Here is a 19,718-nt window from a genome sequence, read left to right as displayed (position 1 = left end):
TCAGTACCATTGACTCCTGATCATATGCTACCTCCTGACATGGCTGAACATCGACCAACTCTTTTTGGTATAGTGACTCTGTGTATTCCTTCCATCTTTCTTTGATGCTTCCTGCATCATTCAATATTTTGCCTATAAAATCCTTCAATATTGGTACTCAAGGCTTGAATTTTTCTTCAGTTCTTTCAGCTTGAGAAATGCCGAGTGTGTTCTTTCCTTCTGGGTTTCTTATTCCAGGTTTTTGCACATTTCATTGTAATACTTTGTTTTCTCAAGCTGCCCTTGAAATCTTCTGTTCAGCTCTTTGACTTCATCATTTCTTCCTTTCGCTATAGCTACTCTTCCTTCAAGAGCAAGTTTCAGGGTCTCTTCTGCCGTCCATTTTGGCTTTTTCTTTCTTTCCTGTCTATTTAATGACTATTTGCTTTCTTCCTGTATGATGTCCTTGATATCATCCCACAACTCATCTGGTCTTCCGTCATTAGTGTTCAACGCATCAAATCTGCTCTTGAAATGGTCTCTAAATTCAGGTGGGATATACTCAAGGTTGCGCCTTGGCTCTCATGGATTTGTTTTAATTTTTTGCAGCTTCTCCTTGAACTTGCATATGAGCGATCGTTGGCCCTGGCCTTGTTCTCACTGATGATATTGACCTTCCCCATTGTCTTTCTCCACAGATGTAGTTGCTTTGATTCCCGTGTATTTAATCCAGCCAGGTCCATGTGTATCATCGCTGTTTATGTTGTTGAAAAAAGGTATTTGCAACAATTAAGTCGTCTGTCTTGCAAAATTCTGTCATGTGATCTCCAGCATCATTTCTGTCGCCAAGACCGTATTTTCCAACTCCTGATCCTTCTTGTTTGTTCCCAGCTTTTGCATTCTGATTACCAGTAATTATCAATGCATCCTGATTGCATGTTCAGTAGTTTCAGACTGCAGAAGTTGGTAAGAAACTTCCATTTCTTCATCTTTGGCCTTAGTGGCTGGTGTGTAAGAAACTTCCATTTCTTCATCTTTGGCCTTAGTGGCTGGTGTGTAAATTTGAATAATAGTCATATTAACTGATCTTCCTTGTAGGTGTATGGATATTATCCGATCACTGACAGCATTGTACTTCAGGATAGATCTAGAAATGTTCTTTTTACAATGAATGTGACGCCATTTCTCTTCAATTTGTCATTCCTGGCATAGTAGACCATCTGATTGTCTGATTCAACATGGCGAATACCGGTCCATTTCGGCTCACTAATGCCTAGGGTATCTACCAATCTTTATGCATTCCATTTCATTTTTGACAACTTCTAATTTCCCTAGGTTCATACTTCGTGTATTCCATGTTCTAGTTATTAATGGATATTTGCAGCTGTTTCTTCTCATTTTGAATCGTGCCAAGTCAGCAAATGAAGGTTCTGAAAGCTTTATTCCTCCCATGTCATTAAAGTCAACTCCACCTTGAGGAGGCAGCTCTTCTCCAGTTGTATTTTGAGTGCCTTCCAACCTGGGGGGCTCATCCTTCAGCAGAATGTCAGACAGCATTCTGCTGCCATTCATAAGGTTTTCACTGGCCATTTTTTTAGAAGTACATCTCCAGCCCCTTCTTCCTAGTCTGTCTTAGGGTAGGTGGGAGATCTACTGAAACCTGCCCAACCTGAGTGACCCTGCTGATATTTGAAATACCGGTGGCCTAGCTTCCAGCATCACAGCCACACGCAAGCCACCCCAGTAGGACACTGGTAGACGCGTGGTGGATTTTATTGCATATTAAAAATATCACACAGAGGTCTGAGCAGTCATCTGGCCTCACTTCCGTAGCTGGACGACACTTAGATCTTACTCATCAGCCTGTTGGATGGTTCTTTTTTTGGGGATATAGATACCATCCAAAAATTTTTGGATGTCCTTGTATTTAACTGTTGTGGCTTGCTGAATTAAAGCAGCTGAATTTGATACAAGTTTAGTGTCACTCCTTTCAAGAATTAACTCATCTTTCTGGACTTGAGATACTGAACAGGCAACACCTGGCTGTATATGAACCCTACGGATGTATTTTTCACCAAAGAAGTTTCAGATTTCAACAAGAGACCCACTTTCCTGACTAACGCCGTTGATGGGCAGTGAGCCTACAAAGACCCTATCCTGTAACGGAACCCCAGTGTGACGTCCTTGATCATCTTCTGTACGTGGCTACAGACCGCACGAACTGGACTCAGTGCCTTTCTATTTCCCCACCATTTGTCAGCACAAAGCCCCTTCTTTTCTTTCCAAGGAGACTGATTCTACACTGACGTGATGGAAGTCCCCCGCAAGGCCCCTCTGGGGTCCCTCCCAACAACTGTGCTTCCCTTTTACGGAATGTTGACAGTCTGGTTGCTAAGAATGGTCTTCGTTCTCGCGGTAGACGCGGCAAAGAGCACTCTGCAGGGTTTTCTTGGCTGTGACCTTTCAGAAGCAGCTCACCAGGCCTTTCTTCTGAGGCATTGCTGGGTGGGCTGCAGGGTGGGCTCAAACTACTAACATTAGGTTAGTAGTTGAGCACAGTTTGCACCACCCAGGGACCGTCAGACCCTAAAAGGCAGGTATTATTGGCCCTACTTTGCAGGTGGGGAAAGTGAGGCTCTGAGGACCAAAGCCAGTAGATGCCAACGTTGGGATTCAAACCCAGGTCCATCTGTGGTTGGAGCTGGATGGGGTGGAGGTGGGCAGGGAAGCCTGTTTACACCCTGAAGTAACACAGGAAGGAGATGTGAATACCCATCCTCTTAATATCAGAGATGGAAGAATTTGGGGCTCACTCGGTAACTGGGATGGAGCCATCGGGGTTTGGGGCCAGACAGTGGTGCTGTCACGTAGCGATGAGAAAGTGTGTGAATGGATCAGAACTGCTGAGGGGGTTTAGAGAGGGGACGGGGACGGTCACCATTAGTCTGGGTGGTGGCGAATCAGCAGCCTTACGGAGCGGAGAGAGGAAGTCGGGGAGGAGGTGGAGCATCGGTGAATGAGGGGCAGCTGTCACTCAGCACAGGCGATCGAGGGCTCACCTACTAACTGAGCGGAAGGTGAGAGAGCAGGCGCCGGATGCCCAACAGCTGGTGTGTGCTCGGGACGTGCTGGAGTCCCTGGGTGGCACAGACGGTTAAGCCCTCGGCTGTTAATCAAAAGGTTGGAGGTTCGAGTCCTCCCAGAGGCACCTCGGAAGAAAGCCCTGGCAATCTACTTCAGAAAACTCAGCCATTGGAAACCCTGTGGCGCGCAGTTCTACTCTGACGCATGTGGGGTCGCCGTGAGTCACAGTTGACTCAACGGCAGCAGGTTTGGTTTTGGGGGGTGTTTTTGGGGGGTACCAGGAACACTGCTGAGGGTTCTGGATGGTTATTTCATCACTTTCTCATCATGGCTCCCCGAGGCACGTGTTGCTGTTATTCTCATGTGCAGAGCCGCCATCTGAGGCTCAGAAAGGTCAAGTGCCGTCACCTTTGGGTCCGAGGTCATGGTGGCAAAGCTGGGATTTGAACCAGGTTCTCTGATGCTCCTACCCCTCCACCACCACCGAAGCACCCCCTCTCTCGTGCTGTCTTGAGGGAGACTGCCCCTAGAAGCTCCCCATTAGGTGGACGGATGGCAGGAAACTGTGTTTCCCCTGTTGAGACACTCGGAGCCAGAGGAGCTTTGGGACATTTGGGGCTGGGCAGAGGTGGGCAGTGTGGACCTTGTACCCCCGGGGCAAGAGGGCAAGGGTGGAGAGAGGTGGACAGGAACCCTGGGAGTGGGTATCCTCTCTGGGGTCTTGGGCGGGATCCCAGCATCTGCTCCTGAAGGGGCTGAGTAGGGGCCTCAGCTTCAGTGGCCGGGGCTTTTGAGCACCTGTCCCTGGCCAATCCTTTCGTGGTCATAATAACCCCAAAGGCTGCAGGCCCAGCCGCCACCTGGGAGGCCGGGTGACACCGCCTTCCCGTCTGGGACTTGTTCTCGGGGCAGTATTCCCCTCAGGGCCTGCTGGCATCCTTCAAAGCCCCCCTGCAGCCTTCTCTCCTGGAACCCAGCCCTCTCTCCCAGCCCTTTAGTGCCTGGGGAGAGTTTCCCTTGGCTCCGCCCCCCTCCCCCCCACCTGCTTCCCACTCAGCAGCTCCTCAACTGATTTCCGGCTGCAGCAGAGCCCGGGGGCACCGCACCCCCTCTGCGCCCTCTCTGCAGCAGGGGGCAGGGGAGGCAGGCCGCGCTGGGCAGACCCTTTCTGTCTCCACACCCCATGCCTCCAGGGGCAGGGACTGCACAGCCACGCACCACTTCTGTAGATGAGAGGAGGCTTGGGCCGCCACAGCAAAGTTGGAGCGTTTGGGTTTCTTTGTAAAACAAACAAAAACGCTCTGCTAAGAGGCCCAGTGTGGCCTTAAACTGTCACCTCTAAGGGGACGGCCTACATGGCCCCCGCTGCTGCCCCCGCAGCTCAGCATGCCCCGAAGAGGCAGGTGCTCCTGGCAGCTTTGGTGTCGCTAACAAGATGGGGTGCTGGCTAACGAGCTCCCTGCACTCTGCACCCCAAGTCCGCTGCGGCAGCGGCCACAGGAAGGCACCCGAAGTCCCGGCCGCCTTGCCCCCGACGCCTGCCACGACCCCGGGCCGGGGTCCTCCGTGCGGATGACGCGGGCCGCGGCCGTCAGATGACTGTGGGGGCTCCACCACACGCCACATGCAATAGGACGGGAGAGAGGGGGGCGGTGGACGCATCACAGGCCCTGCGTCTCCCGGTGCCTTCCGCCTGCTCGTGCACAGCGCCGAGAGAATTGGATTTTTTTTTAACCTCCTTAGAGGAAAGAAAAAAAAAAAACGCTGCCTCATATCTCTGCCGGCTGATGGCACTTGGCCGCCTGCGGGGCTCGCGGACGACCCTGGCCAGCGGGCCACTTACTTTCTGTCCCCCCGGCGTCCCCGCAGCCCCCGGACGCCGCCAGCACGGCCACTCCTGGCGGCCGCAGCACCACGCAGGATCCTGCCCGCCTGCTCGTGCCGGCCCCCCTCCTCGTCCCCGGTGCCACCGAGCTCGCCTATCCCGTCAGCCGCCCCCCTCCCAGCTGCCTTGGCTCCTCCTGCGCCCCGCGCTGCTGCCGGCTGCTCTCCATGCTGCCGGGGCCGGCCAGCCGGGCTGATTAATTGGCTAGGATGATGAACGTCCCCGGCGGAGGAGCGGCCGCGGTGATGATGGTGGGTCACAATAATGGTCGCTGTCCCCGGAATTCTCTCTACAGTGACTGCATTATCGAGGAGAAGACCGTGGTGCTGCAGAAGAAAGACAATGAGGGCTTCGGATTCGTGCTCCGCGGGGCCAAAGGTAAGAGCCGCTGCTCCCAGCCGGGTGCGTTCACGTCTGTGAGTGTGTGGTGTGTGTGTGTGTGTGTGTGCACGCCTGTATGGTAAATGTTCCCCTGCTCGCAGATAAGCGTTTTTCCTGGGGGCACTTGGTTGCTAGACAACCGTATTCTTTAACATTCTGCCTTCCTCGTGAGACGTTGTTGGGCTTCCTTTGGAAAGATTTTTAATTTTCTGTGCAGGCCATGGCTTAGGGGGCTCCGGCACTCCCTCCCCCGACCTTTTCTGTTAAATTATGGGGGGCAGTGTGTATTCTGTGGTTCAGTTCAGCCAGATCGTGGCTAGAGTCGGAGCTCTGGGTGTCAGAGGCCGAAATTACCCAGCCCCGAGTTCCAGGGACCTGGAAACCGCCCCGTTCCACGAGTGGGCTTGGGTTCCAAGTGCAGCAGGCGGCAGTGAGCTCCTCTCTAAGGTGACTTTGCAAAGGCAATGTGGCAAGATGGTCCCCCTGCCTTGGGCCGAGCCAGCACCATATGTGTGACTTGGCCTGTGGTGCAAGGCCCTGGAGCTGCATTCCATGGAAATGGTCCCACCACCGGCCCTTAACTTGGGGGCTTCCTTTCAAAGGAAAACAAAATGGCATCAACCATGTCCCCATGAAAGAAACCGTCTGTCCCTGCGTGTGGGGTAAGGCATGTGTAAGTTCCCTCTCAGGGCCTCTGCCAGCACTGGGCTGGGGGTCCCGGGCCTGTGCTGCGGGAGGCCGCCTTCCTTGGGAGTCAGTCCCCACCTGCCTTAAGCTTAGGCGTCCCTGGTGATGGTCTGTCCAGAAAGAGAGAGAAAAGGAGATAGATCTTTCTCTGTGTGTGTGTATGTATGTGCGTGTGCGTGTGTCCACGCCTGCTCATGTGGTGTGTTCTACCTTCCCCCTCCGAGACCATCTTCATCTCAGCCCGCCCATCCACCCCCAGCCTCCCATGACTGCCAAGAAAAGTCCCTCTCTTGCCCTGGAGTTGCACTTGGCAGGCATGAGGGCCCCAGAAGCCAAGCCTCACTCCACAGAGGAGCAGCGCCTGGCCCTCCCGTGGACTCTGGCTGCAGAGCGGCCGCCCAGAGCGAGCTGCCTGAACCGAGAATGCATGAGCCGACTCCAGGTCCACGGCCGCCCACAGGGTCGGCGCTCTGGTCCACCCGAGTTCCAGGCTGAGTCCCCTTGGTTGTGACTCTACGTAGACGTAAATTTGGCAAGTGGCTCAGTGGGGTGTTTCTGTAGCTCCGTGTGGCTTGGGAGGAACTTTTCCATTTTTAGAACTGAAAATGTTTAGTCACGGATGCTTTTAAAGAGAATGACAGGCGTGTAGACATGTACAGCCGAGCACGTTATCCAGTGTTTTCGGCACAGAGGCCGAGGAATAGGATGGAGGCACCACAACACAGCTGGCTTGAGTTGACGTTAACCCATGAGTTTGAGTCTCAGGCCCTTCACAGAAGAGTGCTGGCCTGGACCCCCATTTCCAGTCGAAGACACATGGTCGCCTTTCCCCCAGGGTCCTGTAGGGAGGCGGGGCCTGCCAACTTGGAAAACATCTCCTGGGTGTGTAATGAGGTGCTCCTCTCTTCCCAGCTGACACGCCCATTGAAGAATTCACACCGACACCGGCTTTCCCGGCCCTGCAGTACCTGGAGTCCGTGGATGAAGGCGGGGTGGCTTGGCAAGCCGGACTGAGGACGGGGGACTTCCTGATCGAGGTAGGCACACAGGTGTTTGTATCCTTCTGCTTGCGGAGAGCGCCGACTCTCGTCCAGGAGGAGGTCTGTGGCCTTGGCGGCATGGTTGTGGACCAGAGATGGTGATGCTCACAGAGGCGGCCGTGGACCACGTTGTTGGTGTTCTCGCCCTCTGCAGAGGCTTCCTCCAGTGGGCTTCCATGTTTGGGTCATCTTTGAGGCCCAGCTGTAACTTTCTGAAGGAAGGAAAAGTAGCACTTGACCATTGGTCTTAAAGTAGAAAGTAGAAGGAAGAGCAGTGTGGTTGCCATGGTGTTGGGGACACCAGTGGCTCTATGGGGTGGTTTAGTTTGTGATCCTAAGGAGACGCCAAGCGAAGCCAGCCTCCATCCTTGTGTCATAGGGGCAAGCTGGCACTTGCTTCCATGAGGCCTATAACATTGATGATGGCTCAGGGCTTGTTGATTTGCTGGTTTCAGGCACTGGCTGTTGGGTGGAGGGTAGTTGTCAAAGGCCGTGGAGCAAGGGCTGGAGTTTATGGCACACAAAGGGCACCTTTAAACTCAGATGCTTTGAGAGCTGGCTCTTCAGGTGTATGAAAGGAGGGAGTGGTCCCTTCATTGGAAGAATCCCACTAGATGCCAGTGCTGTGTTTTGCGAACTCTACCTGGAGTTGATGCGTCGGCAGGTGTGAAGTGTTCGAGTCTCCGGCACGTTGGAGATGCCTCCCTTTCTGTGCGTTTAGGTGTTACTTGCAATCTTGTTACTCCAAGGAATGTGTTAGTGTTTGGGAATATTCGAAATAAAAGACCATGTTGTAAATTAAGGTAATAATTGCCAAAAGGCTCAGTAGACTCAAACGGCCCTTGTTAGGACTTGGCGGTTCCTCCGTGTTAATCCTGAGCCTTGCCGTGTCCGCCTTGGAGACCCGTGGGCAGCTGAGGACATGGATACATGGACATCCAGCCAGCCACGTGGTAGTTGAGCCATGGAGACACTTGCTCCGTCTGTAGAAGAGGGGGCCACATCACAGGCCCTGGTGAAAGAGTCCCGGCAACCCATTTCTCCCCAGTACACTTAAACGTCCAGGCATGTTTTTGCAAGCTGTGATTTTGCCCAGGATTTCCTGAGTGTTCCTCAAAACTATTAAAGAGCAATAGAAATCTGAAAGGAAAGATTTGATTTGAAGAGAGTGAGTCCGGTAACATGGAGAAGGTGTTTTAACTTATTCCAGGTGCCCTGCGTCGATCGCACTGTATTCAGCAAAGCAATGTATTTGATTTATCACTTTCCAGTCAGAGCCTGGATTGGATGAGGACATGAGCTCACTTTGGTACGTTTGAACTGTGGGGTGCATATCCGGAATGATGGTGCCTGGAGCCCACTGTGGTTTCGTGGGTTAACTAGGTTTGTAACCCTCATAAAAATGCAGAGACATGGTTGAATCATCCTCTGTAGGACGGGGCTGTGATGTAAGTCCCCTCCCCGTGTGTGTGTGTGTGTGTGTGTGTGTGTGTGTGTGTGTGTGTGACAGAGAACGAGAGAGAGAGAGAGAAACCCTGATAGGTTAAAGTAGGTTGCTGCTGGTTCTTGGTTTTTAATAATAAATGAGGCTGCAGATGAAGAGAACCCCTGTTGTTAGGTTCCTGGGATTGTTTCCTTGATGAGCTAGTCAGCAGAGAAATGTGGGCCCCGAGGAGCAGTGTGGGGCCATCACTTTCCTGGGGAAGCAGAGATGCACCGGGTTAGTGGACATCCCTGCCCGCCTGGGCCAGACAGACCCGTCAGATGGGAGCTGGGAGCGTCACTGGAATTTGGAGCAGTGGGCGTGTCTGCATGTCTGTGTTCAGAGCACCTCCTTTGACATGGCTTTTAACCCTTGATATGCTTTTATTATATACCAGTATACTTGCCATTGTGTACCAGGTGTTCTATTCTGTGTAGCCTCTGAACTCAAGGATGCAAGGAGTGGCAGGGCCTGAGATGCCTTAAGGCCTGTCTGAGTTATTAGGATGCAACTGAACTGAAGACAGAGTGGGGCCACCACAGTCACAGGCTTTCCAAGACCGTTGACCCCGTAGAAGTCTTACGCTACTGGGGTGCACGGGCCTGAACCACTGGAACCCCAGCCCTTGACACGGGTTCCTGGTTCATTTCCAAGGTTACCTCATAAACTCACAGCCACCTGAAATTCTCCTTTAGGGGCTCAGGAAAGAAAGGCTGGAAGTCCCCATTGACTTGGTTCCTAACTACTGGATTTCTCCACTGGGATGTAGAAATCATTTGTGACGTTGTACCAAGCCGGTTGTCATTGAGTCGGCTCCCACTCGTGGTGACCCCATGTATGTCCGAGTAGAACTGGGCTCCATAGGGTTTTCGGTGGCTGATGTTTTAGATCGCCAGGCCTTTCTTCCAAGGTGCCTCTAGGTGGATTCGAACCTTCAGCTTTTCAGTTAGCAGCCGAGTGCTTAACCATTTCCACCACCCAGGGATTCCTGAAGCATTATGGGTGCGTTGCTTCCCAACAGACACATTTTCTGTATTTTCAGTGAAAAACTTGGACTTTGGAGGGATTGCTTTAAACGGACTCAGTTGTCTCGGTGAACTTTTGTTTTGGCGAGAGGCTGTCCTCAGCCTTAGGGGTTTCCAAGCTCTTGGTAAAGTGCAAGGTCTTGGTCTGAAAAGGCCCAGAGTGAGAGTGCTTTGTCCCCCTTCTGCCCCAGTCTCCTTGGCCAGCCGCCTTCTCTCTCCACTCTTTGAAAGAAGCTCAAAAGTATGTCAGATTTTTATTTTCTCTTCAAAAAAGCACACTGCAGTTTGAACTTGTGGACTGAGGGGCAGTTTTTGAAGTCTGTGTTCACTGCTTAAAGCCTTCAGCATGGACAGAACTTTCTTTTTCCTCCTTCTACTTTGTCACCCCTTCAGAGCCAGACTCTAACGGATTTCCTGCCGAGCCTGATTTTCCTGGGTGCTTACCTTCTAGAAGGATTCCCTGGGTGGTGCAAACAGCTGCCAACTCAAGGTTAGAGGTTCCAGTCCACCCAGAGGCACCTCGGGAAAAAGGGCTGGCGATCTGCTTCCAAAAAATCAACTATCGAAAACCCTGCGGAGCTCAGTTCTACTCTGACACACACGGGGTCGCCAGGAGTCAGAGGCAACCCAACCGCAATTGGTGCTACTTTCTAGAATATATGTGTCCCCCACCTGAGCGCTGGGGAGGGCTGGTTCTTTTGTTGGTGGTAATATTGCTTCTTTGTCCGCCACACCTCCCCTCTCCCACCAAAAGCAAAAGCTTTGCGTAAAGTGCCAGGTCAAAGGCTCTCTTAAAACCAGGAATTACGTTGGGATGGATGTGGGCGTGCAGGTGTTGGGACGTCATGGGGAATTCACCTCAGAGGTGGGGAGAGGGAAGAATGGGTGCTCTGTGGTGGGGACATTTTCACATGAGGCTCTTGGTCTGTGTGCATTCACCCATTTCTAGATCAGCTCAGAGAGGAGAAAGGTGTGATGGAATCCCCTACATGGCTGATGCCAGGGATGGCTCCTAGCTAGTGAGATGTCAAGGAGCCCAGGGGCGAAATGGCCCACGACCATTAGGAGGTGGGTGAGGAGGAGCAGAGTGCCCTAACTGAAAGGTACACCTGGGGAGAGTCGGGAAGCCAGGGCAGGTTTCTCTCCATGCAGGTCAGACGTAAAGATGGGGCAGGAGCCGGGAACCACAAGGCACACCTTCCCCTTGGTTACAACAGGAACAGAAAACCCGCCGCCACCTGGTTTTAAATAATGATAGGAGGTTGCCAAGGAATCGAAACCAAAACTTTTAGAGGCAGACCAGCTTTCAGGCATAGTTTGCTCAGGGCATCATCTGCTGTTGCTTTGATTCTCTTGATTTCAGCCTCTTTGCCCCCACGAGATGGGGCAGACGAGGTCACCTCCAGAAACGTACACAGAGTCGTAAGGAGCGTGTAGATGGTTCACGGGTGACAGCTGCGTATTGAGTAGTTTCAGAGACGCAGAGGGTGGGATGCAGTTTTGATGCCCTGCCAAAAAAAGCAGTGGCAACGCCATGTGTGCCAGAGTGGAACTGGGCTCCGTAGGGTTATGTTTGTTCATTTTTCTTTCTTAATTTTTGTGAAAACATAGATAGCACCACATTCGCCGATTCAGGGAGATAATGACCAGTCACGTTCTGCAACCATCCTCAGTTGCCTTTGCCAAATTTTCCCTCCCCATAAACAAAAAGTCGATAAACAATAATTCCCTTTTCTTGTCTCCCCCCACCCCACCACCAATCCTTGGTACCCAAAACCAAACCCATTGCCATCGAGTCAATTCCAACTCATAGCAACCCTATAGGACAGAGTAGAACTGCCCCATAGGGTTTCCGAGGAGTGCCTGGTGGATTCGAACACCGAGCTTTTGGTTAGCAGCTGTAACTCTTAACCACTAGGCCACCAGGGTTTTCAATCCCGGGTAGCCGCCGTCAAACCCTGATCTCTGTGTATTTGCCTCTTCTGTTTACCTCATGTTAGTGAGATCATACACTGTTTGTCCTTCTGTGACTGACTTATTTCACTCAGCACGATGTGTCCAAGGTTCAGCCATGTGGTGGTGTGCATCAGGACTTCGTTTCTCTTTATGGCTGAGTGGTATTCCATTGTGCGGAGAGACCACACGTGCTTATCCATTCATCTGGTGATGGGCATTTGGGTCTGTTTCCACCTTTTGGCTATTGTAAATAATACTGCAGTGAACAGTGGTGTACACCATATGGTTTTCCATGGCTAGCTTTTCAGAAGTAGATTGCCAGGCCTTCCTTCAAAGGTGTACCTGAGTTGACTAGAACCTCCAACGTTTCGGTTAGCAGCCGAGCGTGTTAACCATTTGCATCACCCGGGGCAGGGACCACCAACCTGGCAGCCCGTCACTTGGTCCAGTGAGACCTGGCTGGGCAGCAGAGCCACCTGAGTCCTGTTTAGGAGGACAGGGCCTCGTCCCCAGCCCACACCAGCTGCACTGGGGTCATGGGCAGAGAGCTGCAGGGATGCTGTAAGGGTCCTCTGGTGGGCAGGCAGGAGGGCGGCCTGCCGGCCTGATCCATGTGGCCGTTTTAAACCCCTTGACTTGGCGTTCAGACTCAAGTGTCTGCAGCCCAGACAGGAGCAGGCACTGTGCTAATGTCATTGCTGTTTACCCGTGAGCAGCCCAGGACTGCTTTTTTCCACCATCTCCCCATGTGCAAACTCAGCTTTGTGCCTTGAGTTATTTACATGAACTAAAGCGTCCTGTATCTCAGAGTCGCTCGGAATGCAAGTGGACAGTGAAACTAGGAAGGGGAGGACGACATTTGCACCCAGGATCCCAAAGGCCCAGGTCTTTATTTTCGGTCGCCGAGTTTTATCTGCCAGGTGTTGCCCTGTCCTGTCTACTCCTCACAACATGCTAGAAAATAGCATCTGCTGTTGTCCAGTTTTAAAGATGAGGAAACCAAGGCACAGAGAGTTTAAATAATTTGCCCCGGTCACACGGCTGGCAAGTAGAGGAACTGGGGTTCCATCCCAGGCCCCAGGCTGTCTGACCCAACACTTGCATAAATGTTAAAAGTATTTATAAGGAGCCCTGGTGGTGAAGTGGTTAAAACACTTGGCTGCTAACTGAAAGGTCGGCGGTTCAAACCCACCAGCTGCTCCTCAGAGATCAATGTGGCAGTCTGCTTCCGTAAAGATTATAGCCTTGGAAAGAAACCCCGTGGGGCAGTTCTTCTCTGTCCTGTAGGGTGGCTGTGAGTCAGAATTTTATTTGACAGCAGTGAGTCTGGTTTTTATAAATACTTATACGAGACACTTGGACACGTTTAATGTATGAGGGCAAAGGGCAGGAAGAAAAACATCACAGAGGGGACTCAAGTGACCAATAAACCCTGGAAAAGGGCTGAGCACCCCTAGTGATCAGTGCAACCTTTAGGTAACCCGTTCCAAACCCAGTGCCGTCGAGTCGATTCTGACTCATAGCGATCCTAAAGGACAGAGTGGAACTGCCCCATAGGGTTTCCAAGGAGCACCTCGTAGATTCGAACTGCCAACCTTTTGGTTAGCAGCCGTAGCTCTGAACCATTACGCCACCAGAGTTTCCAAACCTCTAAGTGACAATTGTTATCTTCAAATTAGCAATTTTTTTTTTAATTATATACCCGTTGCCTGTTGTTGGAGCCCCGGTGGCCCAATGGTTAAGAACTAGGCGGCCAGCCAAAAGGTTGGCAGTTGAAATTCTTGGAAACCCCATGGGCAGTTCTACTCTGTCCTATAGGGCTGCCATGAGTTGGAATCGACTTGACAGCAACAGATTTGGGGTGTTTTGTTTGGGGGGGGAGGGTCATACCTGTTGCCGGTGACAGCATTCTCAGTGCCACTTGAAAGAATAAATTGCTGTTAACTTTTCAGAAATCGGTGTGACAGTGTGTGCAAGAGCCACAAAGCTGCGCCAGGAGCGGTATACCTCGGGACCTATCCTAAGGGGGTACTATAAAAACTGCCACCATGGTGCAGCGCCAAGTGGGGGGGGAACGATAGGCGAACCGTGAAGCAGACACGGAATCTCTGTCGTGGACTCTTCACAAGGCTTGAAAAGCTGTGTTTATGAGGAGCCCTTAATACCAATGGGAAATGGTTACATTATTTTAAGTGAAAAAAAGCAGATTCCGAATCACCTGCATGATATCATCCGACTTACGCGCCCCCCCCCCCCACCCAAATTGTCGTTCTTCGGGTCAGCTGCCATTGCATCAAGTCATGGCAGCCCCGTGCATGGTGGGATAAAATGCTGCCCAGTCCTGTGCCGTCCCCATGATCGGTCGTGGATCGGACTGCCATGATCCACAGGGCTTTCACTGGCTGCTTTTTGGAAGTGGATTGCCAGGCCTTTCTTCCTAGTCAGCCTTAGACTGGAAGCCCTGCTGAAACCTGTTCAGCATCTTAGCAACACGCAACCTCCGCTGACAGACGGTGGTGGTGGCACATGACGGAGGTGTACGGGCCGGGAATCGAGCTCGCATGGAAGGCGAGGATTCTACCGCTGAACTGCCGGTGACCCCATGATCCCCAAAAGAGGGATAGAAAAAAAAAAGGGGGAAAGGGAAATGCCCAGTAAGGATTAACCCCTGGGCGCCAGGAGTATGTGTGATTATCTTCTCTCTTGCATTTTTCTCTAGTTCCTAGGTTTTCTCTAATAATGAGTATCAGTTTTTTGGCAAGTATTAGTCTTATGATAGAAAAACTATATTTTTTAGAAAAAAGACATGTCCCCCAGGGAAGAGTGTCTTGGTGCCGATGGCCGAGGTTTTGCTGTCTACACTCCCAGGAGAAAGCGTTCCTGGGTGTTAATTATTTTCCTGGGGCCTTGGCTCACAACGCAGGCGACTCCTATGGTGTTTGTGATTGTTTTCTGAGCACTGAAGTGGTCCATCTCGTTTCTGTGTTAATTTCTCTAAATTGGTTTTCCCTTGCAATTAAAGCAGGCAGCAATATCCCTCATCCTTGAAAAGTGATGCTTGAATTTGCTAATTACTTTTCCCTTGTATTAAATGCTTGTACTGAAGACGGCCTGGAACCATCCTGTTGTAGGTTTGGATTTTAGGTGAGGACATCGAGAAGGATGCCCCCAGCGTTTTCCTAGAGACCATTCGAGTGTCTTATAAAACGTTTCTTAGGCTGGTCCTTCAGAGCGGGACCTGGAAACATAATGTGCCCAAGCCAGCACTGCCAACTAAATAACTGGCCACGCCGTGGTAACCCTTCAGCTTCCCCAGCCGGAATGTTAAATATCACACCGGGGAGAGGAAACGCAGTCCCAGCTAGTCCTTACAGTTGTCGTGTGAGCTATCAACCAGAATGTGCGTCCTGGGGCTCAGTGTCCCCATCGATAAAATGGGTGCTTGTGAGAGCTGAGTCACCTGAGATAAACTATGAGCTGCCCTGAGCCCTGGGCACAAAGGCTGCTGTTAACATCAGGTTTGTTCTTACTAGAAGACCAGGTGTGAGTGGGGCCACCCTTAGGACTGGCATTCAGTCATTATTTATTATTCATCCTCAATATCTCCTTCATCATCATTAGTGATGCTTGACTATGAAGCAGAAACCAATGAATATTAGTCGGGCAAGCAATAACAAGTTATCGTCATGACTTACTGTAATAACCACCCATCTGTCCGTTTGTCCTACTGTGGTGGCTTGCGCGTAGCTATGATGCTGGAAGCCATGCCACCAGCTTTTCAAATACCAGCAGAGTCACTGATGGGGGACAGGTTTTGGCAGAGCTCCCAGACTAAGACAGACTAGGAAGAAAGGCCTGACAACCTCTTAAAAACTAGCCAATGGAAACCCTATCAATCACAACAGAGCACTGCACAGTATAGTGCTGGGAGATGAGCCCCCTAGGTTGGAAACCAAAAAACAAACAAACAAACCCACTGCCATTGAATCGATTCTGACTCGGAAATACACAGCGGCCCCAACAATAGACTCAAGCAAACAACAATCCTGAAGATGACACAGGACCGGGCAATGTTCTCATCTGTTGTACATGGGGTCGTCATAAGTCAGAGCTGACTTAATGGCAACTAATAACAACAAATGGGCGTTTGGATCGATGACTAAGTTCAACCAATACTTCTTAGATGTAACCACCTCACAGTATTAGTGTTCTTGGCTTAAAGGCTAGGGTCATAGTCTTGCGGGTCAATTCAATCAACTGGCATAACATAGTTCATGAAGTTTATGTTCCACGTCCCAGTTTGGTGAGTAGTGTCTGGGGTCCTAAAAGCTTATGAGCAGCCATCTCAGATACAGCCATTGCTCTCTATTTGTCTGGAGCAAAAGAGAATGAAGAAAACCCAAGAATCAGAGAGGGAACTGGAATACAGGACCAATTATCTCCATGAACCATGGCCTCCTCCACCTTGAGACCAGAAGAACTAGATGGTGCCCGACTACCGCTGCAGAAAGTGCTGATCAGGACCACAATAGATGAACCCTGATAGAAAGGGGGAGAGGGGGAAATGTGGGACAGAACTTCAAATTCCTGAAGAATCTAGACTCACTGGGCCCTGTGAGACTGAAGGAATCCCAGAGACTGTTGCCCTGAGATACTCTTTAAACCTTGTGTAAAACTATCCCCTGAAGTTACCTTTTAATTAAACGGCATGTTGGCTCAAAAAAGTAAAGCACTTCGCCCTTGAGAACTGCAGTCTTTTTTTTTTTTAATTTTATTGTTTTTTTTAGGTGAAAGTTTACAGCTCAAGTTAGTTTCTCATTCAAAAATTTATACACAAATTGTTTTGTGACATTGGTTGCAATCCTCACAATGTGACAGCACCCTCCCCCTTTCCGCCTCAGGTTCCCTGTGTCCGTTCATCCAGTTCGTGCCCCTTCCTGCCTTCTCGTCTTTGCATTTGGACAGGAGCTGCCCGTTTGATCTCACATATTTGATTGAACTAAGAAGCACGTCTCTCGGTGCGTTATTATTTGTTGTGTAGGCCGCCTAACCTTTGTCTGAAAAGTGGGCTTTGGAAGTGGTTTCAGCTGAGAGCTGTGCTGTTTTAAAAATTATCCTTATGAGACCAGATGGACAGTAGTTACCCTAAAGCATAGATGAGAAGTTTGGGGGGCAATGAGACCAAATTAATGGGATTGGAACAAATAGAACGGAAATAATGAGGTTGGCACAAACCGCAGAGTATAACCAGTGCCACCAAAAGCAATATGTAGAAATTGTTGACTGGGAACCTGTTTTGCTGTGTATACTTTCACCAAAAATACAATAAAATATTTTTTAAAAATAACTAAGCTCAAGACCAAGCGCCAGCTGCTGTTAGCAGGAGCCTGTCAAAGTCTTGACCTTGGGTCATGTTAGGGCTTAGGTTCTCGAGGCCATGGCTGTGTTGGTTCTGAGTCAAAAGCCACCAGGCCGAGCGCCTGCCCTGTGTCCCCCGTGTATAGGGCGTGTCTGCCCTGAAAGCTTCATGGCTCCTGGCATTCAGGTGCTAAGCAGGCTTGACCCCCAATCAGTGCTCCCTGCAAACTCTGCTGCTCCTGGGCTCCAGCACTGGGTCCGCGCAGGAAACAGCCTGTGACCACCTTGACCTGGCTCTCTATTCCCATGCCTGACCTTTGCCCAGGCTTTAAACTTCCAGCCAACTTCTCATTTCTGTCATGGGACACTAAAGCCAGCACAGAGGCACTCCCTGCCTTTATTTATTTTTTAAATTTTATTGTGATAAGATACATTTGCCATTTTGGCAATTTTTACGTGCGGGGTTCAGTGACATTCATTTCATCCAACGTGTTGTGCAGCCGTCCCCACCATCTGTCCCGAAAGTTTTCATTACCCCAAACAGCTCAGCACCTCGTAAGCCAGGCTCCCCATGACCCACTCCTCCCGGTAACCACCAGGAAACCTGTGCGGCTAGGTATTGCCTCTTCTGGATAGCTCATGCAGTATGGGTCCTTTCCTTTCCGGCTTGTTTTACTTACGCATAATGTGCTCAAGGTTCATCCATGTCGTGGCAGGTATCAGGACTTCATTTCTCTTGATGGCTGAATAATACTCCATTCATGGACCCCGTGGTGTTTATCCATTCACCTGTCAGTGGGCACTGGGGTTGTTTCCACCTTTTGCTATGGGGAATAGTGCTGCTGTGAACTTTCGTGTCTGAGTATCTGTTTGGGTTTGTGTACGAGTGAGTGTCTGTTTGGGTTTGTGTGCGAGTGTCTGCTTGGGTTTTTGTACGATGTCTGCTTGGGTTTGTGTACGATATCTGTTTGGGTTTGTGTATGAGTATCTGGGTTTGCATATGATGTCTGTTTGGGTTTGTGTACGATGTCTGTTTGTGTTTGTGTATGATGTCTGTTTGGGTTTGCGTACGATGTCTGTTTGGGTTTGTGTATGAGTATCTGTTTGGGTTTGCGTACGATGTCTGTTTGGGTTTGTGTATGAGTATCTGTTTGGGTTTGTGTACGATGTCTGTTTGGGTTTGTGTACGAGTGAGTGTCTGTTTGGGTTTGTGTACGAGTGAGTGTCTGTTTGGGTTTGTGTACGAGTGTCTGCTTGGGTTTGTGTACGATGTCTGTTTGGGCTTGTGTATGATGTCTGCTTGGGTTTGCATATGAGTATCGGTCCTTTGCCTTCAGATGACAGCGGAGCCCCCAGTGATCTGCTCTCACAGGGTTTTTGCTTGCTGAGGCTCACAGCATCACCAGTGGGTCCACCCCTCTCTGAGGAGGCCACTCTCTGGGGGAGCCCCTGGTCAGCTGGAAGCTGAGCCCCTGCCCCACCAGCCCTCCTGGGCCTGGGACCCTCCCCCTTGTCCTCTACATTGCCTGGGCACAGGTGCTCCAAGGTGAGGCACAGCCCAGGGCTCCTGCTGAGACAGTAGCGATTACCCATCTGAACTCTTGGCTTGTTCATTTGGGTTCCAATTTGAAGCATCAGTGATTTCAATTTCAAGCTAAAAAAAGGTTCAGAATCACTTCGAGGACAACGGTGCTGTGCTCAGGCCTCCGTGGGGCAGGCAGATGGATAGAGAAGGTGGAGAGGAGCGACGACGGTCAAGGGCACGGCATACACTCCAAGTCCCACCTGAGTGTGGAGGCAGGCTGTGCTCCTCGCTGACTCCATGAGCTGGGCAGATGGCTTCTCTCTTGGCCCCAGTTCCCCAAACTGTGAATATACCTGTGCACGAAGCACCTAGCCCAGCTCCGGCCTGCAGCGAGCTCCCACAAATAGGAACTATTAAGAAATCATTTATGAAATTCATTCATTCTATTAAGCAGCGGATACTGGGGCCTACCTGGGCCGGCTGGTCTGTGCTTTGGGGAGGAAACGTGTGAATCAAACAGTTCCCGGGGGGAGGGAGCGTGCAGTCTAGAAGGGGAGCAAAAGGCAGGATGCAGCAAAGGCCCTTAGGCAGATCAGAGAAAAGCCTTCTCGAAAGAGGTGGTGTTGGCTTTAATGAGTAAGTGGAGTTTCTATAGGCAGAACTGAGGGGGGAGGGCCCAAGAGAAGGCTTAGGACATTGGGAAGGTTCAGGGTGTATTTTGGGAGTGAGGACAGATGTCTTAGAGCTGGGGGTAGGGAGGGGGCTGGGGCTGGCCCAGGAGGGCCCTGGGTGTTGCTCAAGCAGGGAACAGAATGCCTTGTATGGCTGGTCAGTAGCTGGAGCAATGGGAGGATGGGTGCAGGGCAGCGGGCGCTCTCCAGGGTGCTGAATCCATGGGCCGGGAGGATGGAGCCTGAAGAGAGGGAGGGAGGGGCACTCTGAGGTCCCAGCTCTGCCCCTCCTCAGCCTCCTCTCTGTCCATCCCTGCCCCCTGTATCCTTGGCCCGCCGTGCACAGCGACTCATTACGCAGTGGGCGCACTCATCCGCTTGGTGGAGAAGTCTCTTCCATGAGAAGGAGCAAAGGGGCCAACATGGGTGAGCACCTGGGTGTCCCGTGCTCTGCACCCACCCCCACCAGGTCAACCCACATGTCACCTTCTAAGAGGGGCCTTTCCAGACCACCCTCTGGTTGCCCCATCCCTGACACTCACCCTGTGGGCTCCCTTCCCCATCATCTCCCTCTTGAGAATGCTGGCTCCCTGGGCCAGAGCGTTGTCTGACCTGGTCAGGGCTGTGTCTCCTCCAGCACCCTG

At 51.2% G+C, this 19,718-nt stretch overlaps 1 protein-coding gene across 3 annotated transcripts in view; it reads left to right on the top strand.

Annotated features, from left to right (window-relative positions):
- LOC126081166 (SH3 and multiple ankyrin repeat domains protein 2-like) overlaps positions 1 to 19,124 on the top strand; it is a 490,404-nt gene extending 471,280 nt beyond the window's left edge. For all 3 annotated transcript variants that reach the window (XM_049892759.1, XM_049892758.1, XM_049892760.1), the window contains 2 exons: positions 5,244 to 5,326; positions 6,929 to 19,124. In XM_049892759.1, coding sequence (XP_049748716.1) covers positions 5,244 to 5,326; positions 6,929 to 7,158 — 313 coding nt within the window. In that variant the 3' untranslated portion in view covers positions 7,159 to 19,124. The remainder of the gene's footprint in view (positions 1 to 5,243; positions 5,327 to 6,928) is intronic.
- Positions 19,125 to 19,718: the final 594 nt, after the last annotated feature.

Source organism: Elephas maximus, chromosome 7, assembly GCF_024166365.1.
Source record: "Elephas maximus indicus isolate mEleMax1 chromosome 7, mEleMax1 primary haplotype, whole genome shotgun sequence".
Taxonomy (NCBI): domain Eukaryota; kingdom Metazoa; phylum Chordata; class Mammalia; order Proboscidea; family Elephantidae; genus Elephas; species Elephas maximus.
Note: the sequence above shows the minus strand (reverse complement) of the source record. Positions and strands in the feature narration are given on the sequence as shown.